This window comes from Phodopus roborovskii, unplaced genomic scaffold (assembly GCF_943737965.1).
Source record: "Phodopus roborovskii unplaced genomic scaffold, PHOROB, whole genome shotgun sequence".
Taxonomy (NCBI): domain Eukaryota; kingdom Metazoa; phylum Chordata; class Mammalia; order Rodentia; family Cricetidae; genus Phodopus; species Phodopus roborovskii.
Genome location: NW_026126586.1, coordinates 766,439 through 788,890, shown reverse-complemented (window position 1 = coordinate 788,890; position 22,452 = coordinate 766,439). Strand labels below are relative to the sequence as shown.

Genomic DNA, 22,452 nt, shown 5'->3' with positions numbered 1-22,452 from the left:
AGAAATACTTTTGAAAGCCTTAAAAACACAAAAATAACATACCCTGTTATTTTTCTATTGTTTGTCTATAATTGTACTATCTAAAACATGAGGACAATAAGACAAATTATCTCAGAATATAATTACCTGTGATTTGCATCCTCAGAGAATTCAATTATATCTTCATTTTGGTGCAGTAGATTAGGATCCGCCCTTTGTAAAGGCTGTAAAGAATGCCCATAACTCTCTGTGTTTCTGCTAATGGCTCATTACATAGGTTCTCCATATTATGGACCACTATGGATGATGTATCTTATGTCAACACATGGGAACATAAAGATTTTGAGAAGGAAAATTCTTTTCAGTTAGTTTGAGATGAATTTGGGAGTGATGAATTTGTTGGATCAAATGATGTTTGTTTACCACATTTGCATTGCCTTGGATAGAATTCCAGAAGGACTACTTAAAGTGTTTATGTTTGGCTCCTGAGTTTCAAAATGTAGTTCATCATAGTTGGGAAATTGTAACAGAGCAAGCTGCTCACATTACATAGCATTGAGATTGAGGCTGGGCTGCAAACACACGACTCTCTGCATGCCAATCACTGAAGTCAGAAGCTCAGCAGGATCAAGCCTGTTTAGGACTTTGACAGGAGAGAATGAGACTTGAAAGGTTCAGGGAAAATGTTCTCCTAATGACCTATTTCTTCTTGAGCATTTCATTGTAGTAATCAAAGGTAATTATCCATAAGAAAAGTCCATTGGTGTAGCATTCTTTTCTTTTCGATTATCAGAAAAAGCTGATATTGGGTGTGAAAAGATACCCCCCACATACACACACACACATGATGATTATACTGTAGCTGAAGGACTTCCTTGTGCAATTGCTTGACTATTCTGAAACTTTGGTGAACTGGGGTGATGTCAGTCTGCCCAATAGCAGTGTGGGCATACAAACTGGCAAAGGTGAAAACTTGTGAATATTCTAGAACATCTTTCATTATGCTTGACAGTACATATTTTGTTGTTGTTGTTTTGCTGTCAGTTACTCAAAAATGATAGTAGCTATTTAAATCAATCCCTGCACCATCTTATTCCTGAAAAACGGCAATCATTAGATTATAATCAGGTGAGTTCCCCCTTTGAAAACAAATGGTATTCAATTTTAAATGCAAAAATAGAACTTTAAATGTTTCCATTAGTAGCATCATTATCTGTTCAAAAAATTTATGATTGCTTCCTTTACATGTTAGAGCTAGCAGGTTGCTTTTCATTGAGTAAATTCATTAGACTAATACATTGTCTTATAAAAAGCTTTCTAAATTAGTGCTTTGTAATGACTCACCTGATACCTTTTCTATTGAAAAGTCTAAACTTCTGGTTTGTTTTTTGGTGTACCAGTTAAGTAAATGTTCATTTGATTCAGGATTTCTATTTGTTTTGACATTTAGGGAGGCATGCCAGTTTTGATGTAATGTGATGTTTAACAAGAACAGTTTTATGTACAACGTTACTCATCAAAGGCTATAGCAATTATAATTTGGGTGTTGAGGGTTGCTAAGACCATGATTCTAGACTATTAATGTGACTGGTCTCCACCAAGGCACAAAACCCAAAGTTCTGAATTGGAACTCAAGATGTGTGTAGTTCAACTACTACTGTGTTAGTTACCTGTGAAATTTAAGTATGTGTGTACTATTGTCATCTGTGTGATTCTGGGCACAGTACTTCATCTCTTTTATCACTCAGTTTCCCTACTTCTAAAGGGAAATGATGAAAATGTTTATGTCTTACTACTGTTTTGATGAGCCAATGAGAGCATGATTCTCAAGAATTAAAACAGCATTGTGCACTACTGAGTACATCTGTGTTCTTATAATTACAATCACAGTATAAGTCTTGTCATCGCAAGTGACAAATGACATGGTATATGTGAGCACTGTTTTTGCTGCATAGCAAGTAACCACAGATGATCAGTGTAAAATAATGTTTGTTGACTGTCTCACTGTCTGTATAACAGGAAACCCAGGCATAGCTTAGCTGCATGTTCACTGCACAGAGATTTGCATGGCTGAATGGCAAGCTGCAACATTTCATGGTGTGTGCTCTGTTACAAACTTCACATTTCCTCCAGAAACCTGTTTGTCATTGGGAGAATTCGTATCAGTGTGGTTTAAATGCTCAAGTCCACATTTCCTTCCTTCCTTTCTTCTTTTCTCCCTCCCTTCCTTTTTCGTTCCTTCTTCCTTCCTCCCAGCCTCCTTCCTTCTTTTCTTTTCTCCCTCCCCACTCCCTTCCTCCCTTCCTCCCTCCCTTCCTCCCTCCCTTCCTCCCTTCCATCCTTTCTTTATTTCTTCCTTCCTTCCTCTTTTTGATCTTCTAAAATAATGTATCTATTTTTATTTTATGAGCATTGGTATTTTGCCTGCATGCTGTCCGTGTGAGGTGTTGGATCCTGGAATTACACATTGTTGTGTGCAGCCATGTAGGTGCTGGGTATTGACCCTAGGCCCTCTGGAAGTTAAAAACCGGTGTTCTTAAGTGCTGAGCCATCTCCCCAGCACTTAAACTTTTTCTTTAATGATTCTGGTTTTACATTATACTCTTTGATGTGGTTTTCTATTTTTTATTCTTTGAACTTTCCATGCACATACATTATGATACCAAGTTGTGTTACCTGCCCACCATCCCATCTCTTATCTAATTGCTCTTCCCTCTCCTGCTCAAACCCTTTTTTCATTTTAAATGACTCTTGTTCAGGGTGAATGAAGTTTAAGTCTAGTTAGTTTTAGTCTTCTACATGTGAATATGTTTTCCCAGCACTATTTGTTGAAGAGGCTTTGCTTTCTCCCAGTGTATGTTTTGGGCCCATATTGAGAATTGATTTACTGAACATTGGTGTTTACTTCTGAGTATCCTGTTCTATTCTACATCTGCTTTGTGCCAGGTCCACATGACTTTGTCACTGTGGCTCTGTAATAGAATTTGAGATTAGGTTGCAATATCTTGGCATAAAAGAAAATGATGAATAGAAAACAAAACCAAAAGAATATTCAAAAAGTAGAAAGGGGATAAGCAAAGGAAATGTATGAAGTGAAGGTCATAATTATGTTAAAAGAGAAAAAGGATGTATATAGTTGGAATAAAAGGAATCTACTATGAGAGGAAGAGAAAGAGAGGGAAGGGCAACAAACAAGAAAGTCAATAACAGAACAAAAATGGGACTGTGTGTGTGTGTGTGTGCGCGCGCACGCGCGAGCGTGTGTGCATGCGCGCACATGGCACACATATGAATCAACTTTGAAAAATAGGAAAATAAAGAGGAGGGAGAAATAGGCCATATGCTGTCTTACTGGGGGTAGGGGTGGTCATGTGGCATGGTTGAACCCTTCCGGCCATATTGTATACTTCTTTCCTTGTCTGCTTGGTTCTGCAGCCCTTGGGGAAGGTAGAGGTTAAGGTTATTCCCTCTTCTCTTTTTTACGTGATGCCTGCTTTGCATCAATGAGAATTAATTGTTCAGGACCAGAGCTGGATGGAATAGTTTTGCTTTCCTGGCCACTAGTAAATGGTAGCATGAAACCAAAGTTCCTTCAGGAGTTTGTGTAGGGCAGATTGGGTCAGTGCACTGGTAGCTCCTCTTTCCAGCTAGATCTCAGACGTCCCACAGAGAGGGTCAAACCACTGAGGAGGCACCACACACAGGTTCCATGCTGTCCCGCTGAAGACAGCTCTGTTTCACAAGGCTAAGTCAACTGTGTGGATCATGCAGCCCACTGAGCCTCCCCAGGTTACTGCTGACCCTCCCTCTTAATAATCACCCTCACTTCTTAAATCCAATTGAAATCACCTGCCTGCATTTCCTAGCATGATTGCTTCACCACATCTTATCACAAAGTGCGTGAGATTCAGACAGTGTAGAAATATTTGCCATGGATTCTAACAGAAAAAGCAGGAACTTTGCACAAGTAACACACATTTCACCAGCTGCCTTTTAAACAGGTTTTACTTGAGAAACAAGGGTGCCCCCTTCAAATGTCCCTCCCATTCTTCATCTGTTCTTAGGTCATGCTCTCCTCTGCTTGTCGTCCCCACAGTTTCACATCCCACTGAGGAGCTGTGCTATGATGCTTGCTTCTGAGATGCAGAAAACTGGAAGTGCTTCTTGCTTCTAACCCACCATTGTGGATCCTCCGTAATAGACATTTACACAGCAAACATCAGTCTTGGGTTTCACATAGCACATAGAGGCCACCCACTGACCCTGCTACATGATTAGCTCCATGACGTGATTGTTATTTTCTATTCATTATCTTTTAATCCCCTGTTAGCAGCTGAAGAAAAGTCTCTTCAGGGGGTTTGCTTGGGTAGGCCCTTCAACACAGCACCCTTCTGAAAGTGTAGCCTGATAATGGATACATACTGCTATGTACACAAATTCTATCTGCAAATATCTGCATGCATGAGGGTGGTCAGGGCATGGATGCTTAGTCTATTACAGAAGGGTGGGCACAAAATCAAAATCAAAATGAAATATTCAAGTTAGTAATGAGCATATCCGTATGTTTTTTAATTTTGATTTTGCTTATATTTGAGGGTTTTAAATATCTTTCTCTATTGCTGAAGAATTTCATAAATAAATACAATGAAATATGATCATATCCATCTCTATCTCCCCATCTAATTCCCTAACAAAACTTTGTACCTTCTTGTTCCTTTTGTTGTTGTTTTGCTGGGGCTTAACCAATGATTAGTTTTTAACAGTCAACATCTTTCTTATTTTTTATAGTTTACATTAACCACAGAATATGCCAGTTCATCCATTCTGTAACTTGGAGCTTTCACTGTTTTGTAATTAGTTCAGTTCCTAGTTTTGCTAATTGAGATACTGATTCCCCCATGTATCCTGTTTTGATTTGTGAGGAGTTACCTCAAAATAATTCTCATGGAGTAATATCTTTCTGTTAGAGTCGGCTGCCCATATGTGGCATCCTCTTAGGTGTGCAACCATCGTGAATTCCATGTATGAAAGCATGCTTGATTGTGGGTTTGTTCTTTGACTATGAGGGTTTTGTGGGTAGTAAAAAGTCAATAAACACATAACAAAAAAATTATACAGGGAAAGTTTAAAAATGATTACATAAAATACAAGAACAGATTGGGAAATATTAAGCTATAGATCCAAATTAATATCTGCTATACTTGGTAAAAGATGTGACTTCAAGTCAAGGGTGTATTCCTTGTACATAGTGATCTACTCTACTTTGTGCATATAGTTAAGTAGCATTACACATACGATAGCTGTTGGCTACGATAATATGGGTGAATTTGTTTCTATCTCTACCCTGGGGATGGAACAATCTCCAGACAAACTCTAAAACATTTCATGTAGGGCACTTGGTAATGTCACCACTGTTCTGATTGCTTAATTGTTCAGTGTTTGGACAGTGTCCCAAGTGTCTTTTCCCTTCTTCAGTATTTTCTTAGTTTACATTGAATCCATGAGGACAATAAACTGAAATAGCTTAAATTTACTTTTTGCTTGATTTTGTGGAATTGTATCCACATTTCTTCTTCCCTTTTCCCTAACTGATTGCCTTCCCAGATTACTCTCTTCCTTTATTCTCTTTTACATTATTTTTACTCTTTCTTTTCCCTCTCTGTTTCCCTCACTCTTTCTTACTTATTGTTTTTTCCCGAACAGATATTATTCTAAATTTTCGAACAACTTATGTCAGCAAGTCTGGCCAAGTTATCTTTGAAGCAAGATCTATTTGCATCCACTATGTCACAACCTGGTTCATCATTGATTTGATTGCTGCCCTGCCCTTTGACCTCTTGTATGCTTTCAATGTCACAGTGGTGAGTAGTAACATCTTCTGTGTGGCCTGTAAGTGCCGTGTTTGATTTTCTTACATTTGGTGTTAAATGTTATTGGGAGTCTGTGCTCCGTGGGGTTCGTGTCTTCTTTAATATGTATTCTGAGACATCCAGTGTCACGCAGGTCAGATTCTCTACTTGAGGTGATTAATTACTCTTAATATCTTCACTCAATACTCAAAACCAGATATAGCAAATACAGAAAGAAAGCCTCAATGTACTTAAATTTTAACTCACTAAACAAATCCTTTTATACCAAACCACTTCTGGGGATAGAAGCATCACTATAGATTCCTAAAAGGAAATCAGCTGGAGAGTTTGGTGGGAAATTGCAAAACATTTCTTTAACCGTCTCTATTATTTCATTATTCATTAACAAAGCTAAGAGTTTGAGTAAAGGAATTCACCCACTTAAATGACACAGCCTCAACATAAAACTTAAACTGATTACTTGTATTCCCTCCTTTTTCAGCTTATCACTATGTGTCCTCACAAGGAAGAAAGTGTTCCCTTTGCAGTAGTAACTATGTTTAGCTTCACTGATAGACATTTTTAAAAGCCAGAGAGATATTTGAGAGGACCGATTAGGATTTCGCACATGGTTTTGCTGTGGTCACCAATTTTAGCCTGAAAAAATATATGTACTAAACTTTAATTCAAGTTAAATAAGGTCACTTACCAGTTGATACTCCCTCATATAAATCATATTTTTTGAAGAATTTAATGACTTGTTTTCTAAGAGATCCAAAGTGATCAGAATTTCAAATGCAAACATCAATGACTTCAAGATGAACATATAACTTCTTATCCCAACTGCTTAGTGAAAACTTACATATTTGTATATCTGTTAATTGCCTATGCCATGAAAGTTTTATTTGTGTTTTGTTTTGTTTTGAGAGTTTAAGAGAAATATCATTAGTAGGAAAAATACCAAGAAGGAAAAGTTTATCAGTCAACATGACCTGTGCTTTCTAAAGCACTCTTGGAAATTGAATTTGTCTAGATAAGTACCATAAGGAAAATGCAGTGACTTAAAACAAGGATTTTGAAAAGCTGAAAAATAATCTAAAAGTAGTATATAAGTTAAAAGAAAATGTTAATTAAAGTATTCTGAATTCCCTGGCCAAATGACCAAATAAATTCCGTTTAGCACAGTTTGGTTTTATATTCATTTGCTGCTTTGCTACTAAATATTAATAGAAATTTTATGGTCTAGTTTTCTCTGGGTACTGAAATGAGATAATTTTAAATATGCATATATAATATAGAATGACAAATATATACAAGAGATGTTCAGTGTATGTTTCTATACAATTGACATCTAAATTAAGGTAAGATTCTCATATTTGGTGACAACTTCACTGATCCCCTCCCCTTTTGTTCAATGTCTTGGGAATCTTGAATAAATGCTTTGGGAAATGTTATAAGTCAGGAAGAATAACAAGAGGGAGAAAGAAATTCTAACCAGAGACACTGCTTCTGCTTTCCACAGGCCTGGTTATTTAAAAAGCAGCACAAATCTGCTATCTTTAACTAAGTTAATAAGTATAAAATGTTCTGTTTGAACAGAAAAGCTTGTTCAAGATATTCTGTTCCCTTTCCAAGAAAACATATGATGAGAACAACTTATAAAAAATGTTCTTAGACATGGATGGCAACAAAAATAAGGCTGTTCTTACCAGATTTTAAATGTGTCCAATGAATACATTTCCATAGAAGAGACTTGAAATGCAGTACAGTCATCGAAAGTGCTCTGTGAGGTTCAGCTCTACCTGCTTCTAATTGCCCTTAGCAAATATTTCAAATACATTCAGATATTCATCTATTGAAATCTACAATGCATCTTACTGTGAAAGGTTCTGTGAGAGACAAAACTAGGATTGATATATAAAATGGACTTACCATCTGAGGAAATACGAAAGCTTCACAAAATGGGCACAAAAATTTCTACAGTCCTGAGCAACTTAAAAATAAAACATGTCTATCAAGTGTTTTGCCTAATTTCTGGCATCAGGAAAGATTTTCCCCCACCCATCTCTCACACATACTTCTGTTTCCCCAACTGACAGCCTGGAAGACGGACATTCCAGTTTGTAAAAGTGGAAACTGCTGCCAGTGTGGACAGATACACCTGCCCACAAGTAGCTTACAGTTCTCATTTATGACAAATTCAGGATCGCCATTCATCCAATGCCTGACTCCTCATTCACAGCAGGAAGTCGTTGACTCTGGTGTGAACAAGTTTAGCAATGCTTTTGTTTCTGTGTTTGAAATGACACAGTGTATCCCCAGGATATGTTATTCTGAACCTGAGTTGGCATGCCCTGCTTATAAACATGGCATATAAGGAAAGCACCACATCCCTTCCCATTCCCTACCCCCACTGAGGTCAAAGAGAAAATGAGGCAGGTGCATCAATACCATATTCAGATGACATCCCCCACTGGGATTTCAGAACCAGGTTCATTTCACATAAAAGTTTCACCTGTCTACCCAATTCAGCTATCTATCAAACAAACTCTATTCACAATAATTCTCTAAATGACAATATAGACTTAATAAAACCCTAGCATGTGATCATGTGTTCCACACCAGATTTATATATGGTAATGAAATCTTAACCCTGACTGATGGGAGAGAAAAAGCTAAACTTGACCATAAAGAGTATCAAGAAGAAAAAAAGAGCACAATAGCAGCCAGGTTACCAAGTTCTCATCAGGTAAAGGTGCTTGCTTCTGAGCCTGATGACCTAAATTATATCCCAGGGGCTCACATAATGGAAAGAGAGACCCCACTCCAGAAGGTTACCTTTGGAGGAATGGATCCAAGAGACAATCAATATTAAATCTCATGACCATGATGATGAATGGATAGGAGAGGTGATTTCCAGAGGTTTGAAAAAAAAAAATCAAATAGTGGCAAATAAGGTCACCTTAAAGGGGAGTGTAAACAGGGCATTCCTAGAAGCAATCTTTTTTCTAAGCATAATTAAAACAGAACACCCCTCCCTTCAGGATTATGCAGAAGATGTGACAAAGGTAGGCATTGGACAAAGCAATGTCAGTAAACAAGGGACATACAAGGTAACAATTTGCTACTGGGGAACTCCCTGAGAAGCCTCTCACAGGCCCCCATGCCAAATTCTGTTCAGTTGTTTCCTGTCATAGTGGAGGAAAACTCCTTCCCAGAGCAATTAAAGAACCTAATACCTATACTGCTTTGGATGATAAATATAGAAGAGAACAAAAAATTCAAGAAAAACCATAGAGTGAATATTTTGGCAACCTTCTATAAATGAGCAAAGGCTGAAATTAAAATTGCAAATAAATGTCATTGAAGGTCTACTAGACACAGGTGTGAATGAAACAATAATTTCACCAAAATCTTGCATCCAAATTGGCCTCTTCAGGAGGTAAATGTTCAGCGGTTAGGGACTGGAACTAAACATGAGAAGAAAATTAAAGCCATATATTGCTAACATAGCAATGAATTTGTGGGGATGCTCAGATTAACATTCCCCAATTTTTAGAAACAAACCATAAATTAACATATCTTTCTGGGAAAATTCTTAGAAGGTATTATAAAGATCAGTTACCAACTGTTACACATCTTCCCTTATCTCTAAGAAAGCATATGCAGAAATTGCTAATGTTTGAAAGATGAGCAAATAATTGATATATGAAAGAATGGACAAAAAAGAATGAATGGACAGCTCCTTTCAAGTCTCAACATATGAACAAATATTCAACAAAATTGTGTTCAGTTCTAATTTGTGAATTATTCCACATTTAAATACAATATTTTCTTAAACCCTTTTTTCTATTTCTTCCTCCATTCTTTCTCTTCATTCCTTCTTCCCCTCCTCTCCCTTCTTTTCTCTCTCCTCCCTTCCCTTTCCTTCTGCCTGCCTGCCTACCTGCACACAGGTGCCCCCTCCTGTGTGAAACTCCAGAGACAAGCTTCAGGCTTGAATGCCTCATTGAATGTGGTTTTTCTTCACTGCTCATTGATAGTGGTAGAAGCCAGGCAGTTTAGCAAATGGCACTACCGGTAATTGAGTGTGAAGTACTTACTCAAGTTTTTAGGTCAATGACATAAAGAAATGAATCTTTCCAGGTCAGCATGTGTTTAATGAAAACCCACCCTCAGAAAATGAGCTCCAAAAATTTTAATAAAATTACCTTTATTATGTATTGATTACTTACAACACAAATCTATTTTCGATAGAGGGAAAGTAGAATTGACAGAAAGCGTGTCCAAGGTGACAGAGAGAGCTTGCACTCAGTGTGTCTTAGTTGAACAGTGTTATATGCAAAATTGTATGCAATCAAATAGAAAAAAGTCAATTATAATGAATAAAATCAAGTGCAGGAAAAAATTAAATTAACCTATGTAACTTTTAGCCTACATTACTTTAACTTTTCACCTCTTGATGTGGTATCTGAGAAGCAGAAACACTCAACAGTACGGCCACAGAGGGAACCACCATCGTTCTTCACTTCAGAAAATTGGGCCTTGAGTGTAGCTTCTGTGCCAAGCCATGTTTCCCTCTCTCCACCACAGGTGTCCCTTGTGCATCTTCTGAAGACTGTCCGGCTGCTGCGTCTTTTGCGCCTCCTGCAGAAACTGGACCGGTATTCTCAGCACAGCACCATCGTCCTCACCCTGCTCATGTCCATGTTTGCTCTCCTTGCACACTGGATGGCATGTATCTGGTATGTCATTGGCAAAATGGAGAGGGAGGACAACAGCCTTCTCAAGTGGGAAGTCGGTAAGGGCTTCTGTAAAATTTTCCACTTTTAGTTCAAGGGAATGTTGTGTAGAGTACCAGGGAAGTGGAAGATTATTATGAATACATTTATTCTAGGCATTTATTTGTTAAATTTGTATCACATCTGTATATGTGTGTGTGTGTGTGTGTGTGTGTACTTTGAGTACATTTTCAACACTCCTTCTCTCTCTCTGTGTGTGTGTGTGTGTGTGTGTACTTTGAGTGCATTTTTCAACACTCCTTCTCTGCCTTTCCATGCCCTCCTCACTCCTCCTGAAATCCTCTTTTCCCCTGCACAGTTTTATAAATGCACTCCTTCTTAATTAATTCTTTTTTCCAGTTTAAAATATAAGTAACAAAAGCCTCCTTCAAGAACTTTGCACTGTCATCAAAATTTATCAGGTTCACCTTTAAGGTGAAGAAACTTGAAAGAGATCTAAGTTGTTCAAAATGTCTAGGAAGGCCACGGAAGTGTTGGGAGAAATGAACAACCATACCTTGTCATTTTCCAGAGCTAGTAGCAGTAAATCCTGGGAAACTGCTCCTAGGCTCTTCACTAACTTCTGGAACCACAAGAAAACAATCATACCTGAGCATGTCTTCAAATGATTAAGATGAGCCTTTCTTTCTCCCATTAGGAAATTGAGCTACCAGCAGGATGTGTCATACTTACAGGATCAGTGATGGCACAGAAGACAGGATTATTTACAAATATTTATAGCATTTAGTAGTTCCACAATCCATAAAAGTTTGAGATTTCTCTTTCAAGTGTTTTAGCATAAATGAATAGGCAATGCCAAGCACAGGAACACACTTTAAAATCTGTGGAAATTTACAGAAAATCAAACTTCTCAAGAGGGGGATATTCTGTTACAGTGAAGCTGCCATCTTTTCTGTACTCTGTAGAATTTTCACAGTACCAACTATTGGAGGGCTGTTGTTTCTATTTTTGTTTTTGACATTTAATCAAAAGGATATACCTCTTAGTTGGCTGAAAGTTCTTCACTTATCTTCTCCATCAAAAATCAATTTTGAACTTTTGAAGGAATCTCAATCCTTTGCAGAGGACTAAACCACAGGAGACTTCTAGCGAGAAGTATCCAGTATGTCCAGCTCCTGAGGCAGCTTATGCTTGGAGCATCCTGTGCTGACTGTCCTAAATGTCACTCTCTCACCACAGAATATGTACAGAATCTTCACAGGGCATCCCTGAAATACAAGCTGGAGTTCTTGAGGAGGCAGGGTCTCAAAAAGACAAATTGGCCTTATTCCAGAGTGACTGTTGTGCTATGTTGATTTTCCTCTCAGAGGGGCTTTCTTTTCTTCCTTTTCAAAGCATGTTTTAAATATCTTGCTATGCCTCTGAATTCTCATAACCAATGAAGGACATAAATAAAACTGTAGAGTGGAAGCAAAGTTGTCCTAGATTTTTAAAAAAAAAAAAAAAGAAAGAAACAAAGGTAAAAAAAGACAAAGCTCCAACTGGAGAAAGAAGGAGAGGGAAAAAGAAAGGTAGATGGAGGACTCATGGTCTGACTTTGTTGACACTGTTTGCCTCCCTCGGGTGCTCTGGTGTTGTCCTAATGGTTTGCAGTGAGTTGCAGGATTTAATGTTGCCTTTTATTTTCCGTCCATATTAAAATTCTATCTTGTGGTCAGCAACTGAATCTATCTTAGGCTTGTCCTGATTTCCTTCAGGCTCCAGATCTGTACATTCATATTAATTTGTAAGTTTTGTCATCTGAAAGTCTCCAGCTGGGGAAATTCAGCTTCCTCACTCTCAAAATCAAATTAGATGAGGAATGCTTTTTGTTACACTTCTACCATGTCGGTTGTGCTACAGACATGAATCTAGCGCTTGTTCTTTTTCTAATAAATATGCAGAGCTGTTTATTTTTTAAGAAAGAGGAAGGAAGCAACCTGAAGCATACTAGTTTTAGCCCCCCCCCCAGCCTTGACCCTGGTGTCAAGGTTCAGGAAGGTTGTAAGAAGGACCTCATCCAAGCAAATGTGGGAAGGCATGAGATGCACATCTGTAAATTTCTTCTGCCCTCCCTAACCAGCTCTTAGCTCACCAATTTAGTTCAGCTGTCTGGACAACAATTCACTTCTCTACAAATTAAGAACCCTACTAAATAACTAAAAAGTCTTTCTAAATTCCATGATATATGATTCTCATGAAAACACAAATTAAAAAGTGTGTGCTTCCTAAGAATACATGGGATACATATCCTTATCATGGGCTAGTGTCCACCCAACATCTGCTAGTGCCACCAATTATCAACTAGTTTGAGGGTTTATCTGGAGGTTTTCTTAAGTTCATGGCTTATCATAGAGTCACTATTTTTACTGAGATAAGTAAAAGTAATCTCTTCAGAGATTACATTCCCTTTCTAAATAATCCATGTGATGTGATTAGAAAGGAGGTATGCTCATTATGCCTGTAAATGTGCTAGGACAAGCACTTTCCCCTTCTTCTAAAATTACTTGTGTCATTTGTGCACTTACTAAATCATTTCCTAGCTGAGATTTGTCTGCATGTTAAATAATCAGAGCATTTCTGCCTGTTAGTTTGTTTTTACTGTGTAATTATTTTTTGGTAGTGGTAAGTTTTATTCTCTCCCCCCCCCCCACTTACCATAAATCAAAGAATTCAACACATAATATAATCAGGCCTTGTAACTGAGACCCACATTCAGGGGGTCTGAGTCGATCCAATGCTGCTTTCCCAGCTATCAGTGTGGGGACCCATTAGCTCCCCCTTGTTCAGGTCAGCTGTCTCTGTGGGTTCCTGTAGCCCCCATTTTCTTCTCACTCCTCCTTCTCCGCATCTGGATTGCAGGAGTTCGGCTCAGTGTTTAGCTATGGGTGTCTGCTTCTGTTTCCATCAGCTACTAGGTGAGGGCTCTATGATGGCAGATAAGTTAGTCATCAATCTCATTATCAGGGAAGGGCATTTAAGGTAGCCTTTACTGTTGCTCAGATTGTTAGTTGGAGTCAGTCTTGTAGGTCTCGGGACATTTCTCTAGAGTCAGTTTTCTCTTTAAACCTATAATGGCTCCCTCTTTTATGGTATCTCTCTCCCTCCCTCCCTCTCTCTCTCTCTCTCTCTCTCTCTCTCTCTCTCTCTCTCTCTCTCTGTGTGTGTGTGTGTGTGTGTGTGTGTGTTCCTCCCCTGACTCAATCTTCCTAGTTCCACATGTTCTCCTCTCCTCCCCTTCTCTTTCTCCTAACTCCCTCTCCACTCACTGCCCCGCCCCCTCCCAGTTTGCTCAGGAGCTCTTGTTCCTTTCCCCTTCTGTGAGGGACCTTGCAGGATGAATCTCTTAGGTTCCTCCTTGTATCCTAGTTCCTGTGGTGGTGTGAAATATAGGCTGGTGACCCTTTGCTCTAGGTCTAAAATCCATATATGAATGAGTACATACCATGTTCCTCTTTTTGTGAGGAACATCCTCGGGATGTTTTTTTTCCAAGTTCCATCCATTTGCCATTGTTACCCCCCGCCCCCTCCCACTGAGTAGTATTCCATTATGTAAATGTGCCACATCTTCTTTATCCATTCTTCAGTTGAGGGGCATCTAGGTTGCTTCCAGGTTCTTGTTATTACAAATAATGCTGCTATGAACATAGTTTGTCTTGAATATTAGGAAGATTACAAGAAAAGACTGTGAAAATCTTTTCTGGCTAAGACGGAAAGAACAAACAAGATGATCACTATGGGTTTGCTCATTTATCTGAAAATAACATTTTTAGGTGTCCATTGTATGCTTGGTTTTCTCTACAAACGAGTATGTTGGATGTCATAAAGCAAATTCTTTGACTATTTATGCTACCACTGTAGCTCATGCCTTCTGCTAAGGCAAAACAGGTAGAGGGTTCCTTTATAAGCTAAGGTTCTTTAATAGAATAGCGCCAAACAGGGAGAAACAATTAACTTTGTTTCTTCTCCCGTGTCTTTATAATGGCAACAAGTCTCTTGAGGTTGCCAGTATTAAGTGATCAAACATGTAAACATATGTGAGGCATACTGGGGGCTAGTTCAGTGGTTGCTGTGCATGTGTGAGGATCCTGCATGTAGATCTTCATATAAAAGAAAGATATGGTATAGGGGACCAACAGACAAGGTTGTCATTGGTGCATGCACACTCACATATATGCATATGCATGCATTCCCACATAAATACACATCACACACATGTAAATGTGAAAAAAATGAAAAGTAAAACCATGCCTAGTCATTAGCATTGTAGCTAGCATATAGTCACTGTCAATAAATGCTGTCTGCTATAGATGTAATTTTAATATATTATTGTAACAACCAATGAACATCATTTTGCATAGAAAAATTACTTAGAAGGTAATTACAGAGTGTTGCCAATTTATTTGGGTATTGCATTCAACATGTCATATGTATTGCCTATAGGATGATTTGTTCTGAGTGTTAACAGAGTTAACATAATGGGTAGGTCTGACACCTGTCCTAAACTCCTGTTAAGGTGTAACAGATTTTATGGAATGTGGAGATAGAGTGTATTATTTATCTCTATATTGAATAGATGTATCACAAGTAAATTTGAGAGTACCTTTTAAATTGAAGGTTTATTTGAGTGCAAAGAAATGTTTTATTGGCCTCTTTTAGAGAACTGTTTTGTTTGTTTCCTATAAGAATCTTCAATTCAGGCAAACTATGTGACAAGGTCTTGCAATATTACTCAATAGTGAAGCACTTACTAATTATGCAAGAGGCACTTAATTCCATCATCAGTGTTGCAAAATGACAGGTGTGTGATTTCTCAGGCTTCCATATGTCTCTTAGTAAGTGTAATTGTTATCATTTCTAGAATTCAATTCATTGCAGCTGAAAAGTTCAGTTAATGGCATTGAATTTGTTTTTAAATAGTTCTCTTGATATTAGTTAGGGAAACTTCAGTTTCTCGCAGCTACAATTTAGACTCGAATCCACTTCAAGGATTTGCTGGGGCTATGACCCCCATGGTGGCACTATCTGAGCAACTCTCGTTTCCTTGTCTGTAGCATGTTTGGATGTACAGCTCTGCCTAGAAGCTGCCTCACACAGTATCTGATGCATTGGATGCTCCTGTCTTGCCTCCTACCATTACCACCTCTGTTCTTATCAGGTGATAAGGCCATCTTCAAAGTCACTGGCCTCCACACCTTAGTGAACAGTGCTAGAGAAAGACAGCAGCTGGTGAGGACATGAGCCTTGAGCACCATTCACATTCTGAATTACAGAAATAAAAAAGAGATCAATGGGTAGGACCCATGGACTCATCAGTTCATAGAACAAATCTTGGGAAATGAGCTATAGGGACACAATAAAAATGACAAGAAACTCAATAGCTCTTCTGCATATGTTGGGTTTGGATTTCTTGTTAGCTCACCTGGCCTCCTCTGTCACTGCCTCATGGTCCCTGAAGGGTGAATGCATAGTGACTAATTAGTCACATGCCAACAAACGTCTAACGGAAAACATCCTGATGAAAAGCAATTTAGGGAAGAAAGAGTTTATTCAGCTTATAATTCCAGGTTCATGGTTGAATGGAAGTCAAGACATATACTCCAACAGCCAGTCACTTCACATACACAGTCAAGTGCAGAAATGAATGTATGTATTCAGGTTTCTTTGCTAGGTTGATTGAAGTAACTAGTGCATACTTCTTTCCTCTTAGCCTGTTTCTCCAGTACATACGCAGTAGAGAATTTCTTCCTTAAGTAATATATTATCCACCCAGCCCAAAAAAAAAAAAAAAAAAAAAAAAAAAAAAAAAAAAAAAAAGAAAGGAAAATGAAGGACAAATGTCTAACATTTTTAACTTATACTTTAAAACTCCAGAAAAGTTGATAAGATATTTATTTAAACTCCCCTTTGAATCATCACACCCTTCACAGATGTCAACATGTCAAATCCAATTGTCTGAACTGTGGGGATTGAGTAATGTTTCACACATCTTGCTTGCTACAACACAGTTTGCACTCCTCATGTAGGCACAATAGTGAACATATTGTACATAGTGTACATTTCCTTAGCTAAACTGAACTGAGTGAGTAGGACCATCTCATACTTAAAATATTATTTTATGGTCGTTCTCAAATTTCTCAGTTTAAGGTCACAGCAGGTTGAACTCTGAAATAAATTATCTACCAAGTGATAGAAGGCAGTTTATAACATAAAAGGTAGTCTGTCTCTTAATTCTCAGGTTGGAGTATCTATGTCACTCAACAGACAAATATATCAGAAGAATCTAGAAAGGGGGAGAAGTATTACTTCATATATGACTGGGAATGTTTCATTGATAATTTTAGTGCTAAGCCACCTATATCTCATTGGATAAAACATCATAAATTTGATAGACTCTCCAGTTATTAACTGCTAAGTATGCTTAAGCCTCCTGTAAAGTAGGGGAGACTAACCAGGCCTGTGTGTGGTAAGCTGATTACTTCAATAAGTAAACCACATTCCCCTGGAGCAGGCAGGATGTATTAACACTTTACCTTGTAGGTTTCACAAGAAAGGGTTATAGAAAACCCTTCAAGATGACACTCACCTATAAGATTCACATTGTGGGGACCCATGAGATAAAGATGCGGTGGGTTGAAAAGGTTGTGGGTGGGGCTGGAGAGATAGTTTATCCCACTTGTGGCGATCTGAATGAGATGTCCCCCATAAGCTGTGAGCATTTGAGTACTTGGTCTCAAGTTGGTTGAACTGTTTGGGAAAGATTAGGAGGTATGGACTTATTGGAGGTGTGTCACTGGGGATAGGCTTTGAACTTTCAAAAGTATCTGGCCATCCCAAATGTGGTCACTGCTTCCTGTTCATGTTTGAGATTATGAAATCCCAGTAGGCACTCCATCACCATGCCTGCCTGCCATAATGCTCTCCACCATGACTGTAATGGATTCCTATTGCTCTGGAACTACTAACCTCAAGTATAGCCTTCTATAAATTGCCTTGGTGGTAGTGTTTTATCACAACAATAGAAAAGTAACAATATACTACTATTGCCAAGGACTACAAGTTGCTTTGTTCCTAATGTATTGTGGTGGTGCACTAGAAAATAACTATTGGTGCTAAAGCAACACAGCTCATCATCAGAAACTTCATGTTCTATTAGCTGTGGGGAATGAAAATCAAGCACTGCATCTTTATTGAAGAGTCTCTAAGTTCCAGAGCCAGCTTCAGAAGGAAACTTTTGGCAAACAAAATATTTCCCTGTTTTTGGCTGAAGCTTTTACTTTTTTTTGCCATGGAAAGAACAACTATATTTTCTCATAGATATTAGAAAAATGAAGGAAATAGAAGTGTCCATCCATCATTGCTGCAATCTGATCTTGTGTTTAAGTTGATTTGGGCATTTTGAGATAATGAAGCAGAAAGGAAGGGAGGGAGGGAGGGAGGGAGGGAGGGAGGGAGGGAGGGAGGGAGGGAGGGAGGGAGGGAGGGAGGGAGGAAGGAATTTTCCATGGCTTGTGGACATGTGTTACTCCTTATAAAAAGAACTACTGTTTTTCACATAGGAGGCAGGCCGTTTACAGTCACCAGGGCTGCTGGGAAAGAAAGACAAAGTCACACCCAGACAACACTGGTTACAGTGCAAAGTCTTTGTCCTAGAGTTCCGCATAGCCTCATATTTTAGGACACAAGTTCCCAGTCAGAAAGCTTCTATTGTTTTGAGGTTTGAGAAAAGCAGTCTATTTTTACCCCTGTCCTGGAGGACTTGAAGGCTTAGTGCAATCTGTGAAATCATGAAGAATGCACTACAGCTATGTTTAACCAAGTCTTTGATGCATATTGTTAGTTTCTGCCAACAAGTTAACGGTTTGTAAACTTGGGGTTAAAAAGTGCCGTTGGGAATGTTTTTAAACTTTATATTTTATTAGGAAAGAAAACCAAGTGTTTTTATAATAAAGACACTATGCATATTATCTCACAGTAAATCTGTACTAGAGAATGATTATCCTCATCTACAAAATAGAACCAATAAATAGTGCCTAACTGGAGTACAAATGAGCTTAAATAAGATCATGTTAAAGCAGCTTGCAAACAGAGGAATGCTATGTGATTACAGTGTAGTGTCATGTTATAATTAGCAATATACCCACAAGTATGAATGAACACAGGTTGCGTGTGTGTGTGTGTGTGCATGTGCGTGTGCGTGTGTGTGTGTGTGTGTGTGTGTGTGTGTGTGTGTGTGTAGACATATATGGATCCTCTTTCTACCACAAATACCTGCATGTGCTCTATCTGATCTAGACTGATGACTACTAATAGGGAAGAATTTCTAAAAGCAATCCTTGTTCAGTGCTTATAAAAAAAAATCACACCATTTCTATATTTCTTAATGACACCTCATTATCTATATGGTTAAAGACTGGCCTTTTCATTATCCATGTGGTTGAAAGTGAACAGCTATGAAGTACAAGCAATAATGAAACCAGAAAATGTCAGACATTGGGATTTTTGTTACTGTTAAGTTGTGACTTTGTTCTGGAGACTTTTAATTTCTTCAGTATTCAGTACCACTTAAGAAGGAATTGGTTTGTTCCTCTCATGGAACCTGGTAGTCATTACAATAACAACAGATATTCTTAAGTAGTCATATATATCATAAGTAAGCCATGTTGCTTTTCGGGTTCAAAAAATAATGTCTAGGCTATTATACCATTATCTACTTTGCAACACCATAATGTGGTTCCTACCCCTTCTGAATATTTAACAGTGACCTTTAATCTTTTTAAAATATTTTATTAAATTTTTATAGAATGTATTTTCAATGAAAAGAGTATTTTTGATGAAAAGAAACATATATTTTATCATATTCTTTCACGTCCCCCAAAGACATGCAGATCCGCTCTAGTTCCCTACCCACCCATTTATGTTTTTCTCTCTCATAAAAAAGATTAAAAGATACCTAAAAACAGAAAAACATGTCAAAATCAGCAAATGCCAAATGCCAAAAAATACCAAATGCCAAAACAAACAAACAAAAAATAGAGTCTGTTTTGTGTTGGCCAGTACTCCTCAGTATAGGATCCGACCTGGAGTGTGGCTGATCTGTCAGAGACACTCTATAGAAGAAAATGGAGTTTTTCCCCATTTCCCAGCAGGTATCAACAGTTAATAGTTTCTTCATTAGGAGTGGACTCAGTGCCCACATTTCCCTTCTCAGTGCTGGGATTTTGTCTGATTAACATCTATGGAGGTCTTCTGCATGCTGTTTCTCTGAAGTCGCATGTACATCAGCACTGTTGTGTCTGGAAGATGCTCTTTCCTTAGAGTCGCCCACGACCTATGGCTTTTCCAATAGTTCTATCTCTTCTTCAGCATAGATCCCGTTCTTGGGGGAGGGGTTTGAAAACATCCTATATAGGATTGAGTGCTACATAATCTCTCACTCTGTACCTAGTTCAGTTATAGATCACTTGTTAATTATGATCAACTACAGAATCTTCTCTGAGCAGGGTTGAGTGGTGTTCTGATCTGAGTCCCAGTCTAGTATGACTGTGGGTCCCTGGTAGAGAATAGTTCTGTGGGTTGAAGGAGTCACAAAGGTTTGGATATGGGATGCAATGGAAGACTGAGAGGGGCAGCAGGGAAGAAGTATGGGGAGGTCCCAAGTCTTCACCCATGAGGATGAAGGTAGTCTGGGCTGACTTCTTCTCTAAATCAACTTGGATTCCAGCCATCACATTCCTCAGACCTTCTCACAACCCCATGAAAACAATTGCTTACTTTCAACTGTTTATTTCCCTCTTAAGGTGAATTATTGCTAGCTTTTCATTTGTTGATTTTTTTTTAGGAAGTGTATATGTGTAACAAGCCTTCTGTTTATGATCTTAGTAAAGAAAGCTCTTCTATCATTATTCCAGTCAAGGAAGACTGCATTGAAAGCTCTTAAGTCATTGATGTATTTATGATTTATTGTGAAAATCACTTCTTAGAGTAAAACACTGTGAGCATTGACTACTGGTATGCTCAGGCTAAGTGTCTGATTTAGAATGTAAAGGATGAAACTTCAAAACACATCCAGGAAGGGCTGGAGAGATGGCTCAGTGATTAAGAGCACTTGCTCCCTGCTCTTGCTGAGAATTGGAATTCAGTTCCCAGCATCTGTGGTGGGTGGCTTACAACCATAAATAATGTCAACCCCAGGTGATCCGATGCCCACTTCAGACATGCACATTGTCTGCACATAGACACACACACAGGCATGCATATACATAAAGAAAAATTATATATATATATCGTTGTATTTTAAAAATGCTTCCAGTCTTTGTATCATTCACATAATGTGCTTTACCCAAACAGTTTAGACAGAAAAACTTTAATGGTAGAACTAAACTCAGAATATTCATGTCATCTCCTAATGAAAAAAAATTATTGAGAAGAGATAAAATTTGTGATTCAGATTAATTATTACTCTCCAATGATGGCAGGGTCTCTTGAGGTGTATTAAAATGTGTACATCTTACTAAAAACCATATATATATATGTACACATAATGTTTTTATATACACACACACACACACACACACACATATATATATATATATATATATATATATATATATATATATATCACACATTATTCCTCCCATGAAAATTTGAAATGTTGATTTTAGAGATACAATTCATTAATGGCTTTATATTTTTGATATTGCATTGAATTTGTCTACTGCTATTGTACTGTGTGTTAAATAAATTTGTTCATATATTATACTGACCACTCTCCCCATCCATCTCTCTACCACCCCATCTCCTCCCCTTCACTCCACAAACCTCTCTCACATTCATGTCCAGTAATTTTGTTTTGTGACCTACTGAGATTAATCAAGGCCATCTATGTTACCTTTGGTTTGGCATTATTCACTGAAATCTGGTACTCTTGGCAATGGGTACACATCCAAAGAGAGGGATTTATTTCACCTTTCCCAGAATCTAGTTTGGAGGGGAAAAGTAGGGGCCTGTGATGCCCCCTCCCTTGAATGACTAGTAATCGATCTGGGTGGGGTTAGTACAGGTAGTTGTAAGTTAGTGAGTTCAAGGGTTGGATATAAATAATACCACTTTGCAACCCTTCACCCTGTCTTCCAACGCTTGCATAATTCCATACTATGTGGTCACTTTGAGGCAGAAAATTACAAGCATTGGTTTTAGCCATATGTGACTTTAACCTTACCAGGAATAAGAGGGAGTTGTGATTTACTTCTTGTTAGAGTAAATGTCAAATATGGGTCCATCCTCAAATAGTAGTGAAGTGTTGATTGGTACCATTCACGTCTCTTAATTCCAGAAATCTCATCCACCGGGATATTCCTTGTTCTTCAGTCTTGTACCACTGCCCTAGATTAACGCTGAAAGAGAGTGTCTGGTTTTCTACAGCACACTTAAATGAGCCTATAATGTCAGTCCCTGGAAACTTACTCCTTCTGGCCTCTTCCCTTCTACCCTATGGTGTTTTCCTGCATGAATTGGCTGGTAGGACTACTGATGATGGCTCACAAATTTGAGATACTTAACAAAGAAAATGATACCTTTACATGGCCCCAAAGGCAAGGAAAGCATTGGAAGAAGGAAAGCTTGGTTTGGAGGGGGTCAAGGGTGAATCAGATCTAGCTAATTTGAGGCTTGTTCTAACTAGTTGGTTTATTAATTGGTTTACAGTTGCTCACCTGGCTTCCCGATATCCCTTTTGGAATATTTCATTAATTCCCATTAAATAAATGTAGCATTTTAATCATATTTAATTATGACTCATAATATTATTAGACATCATTATTCTTCCATTGACTCTAATTTTG

The 22,452-nt window shown here is 38.2% G+C and overlaps 1 protein-coding gene across 1 annotated transcript in view; it reads left to right on the top strand.

Moving 5' to 3' along the window:
- Nucleotides 1–22,452, top strand: part of Kcnh8 (potassium voltage-gated channel subfamily H member 8) — a 373,064-nt gene that overhangs the window by 238,031 nt on the left and 112,581 nt on the right. The window contains exons 6-7 of the mRNA XM_051204195.1: nt 5,683–5,840; nt 10,422–10,629. Of these exons, the coding sequence (XP_051060152.1) occupies nt 5,683–5,840; nt 10,422–10,629 (366 nt within the window). The remainder of the gene's footprint in view (nt 1–5,682; nt 5,841–10,421; nt 10,630–22,452) is intronic.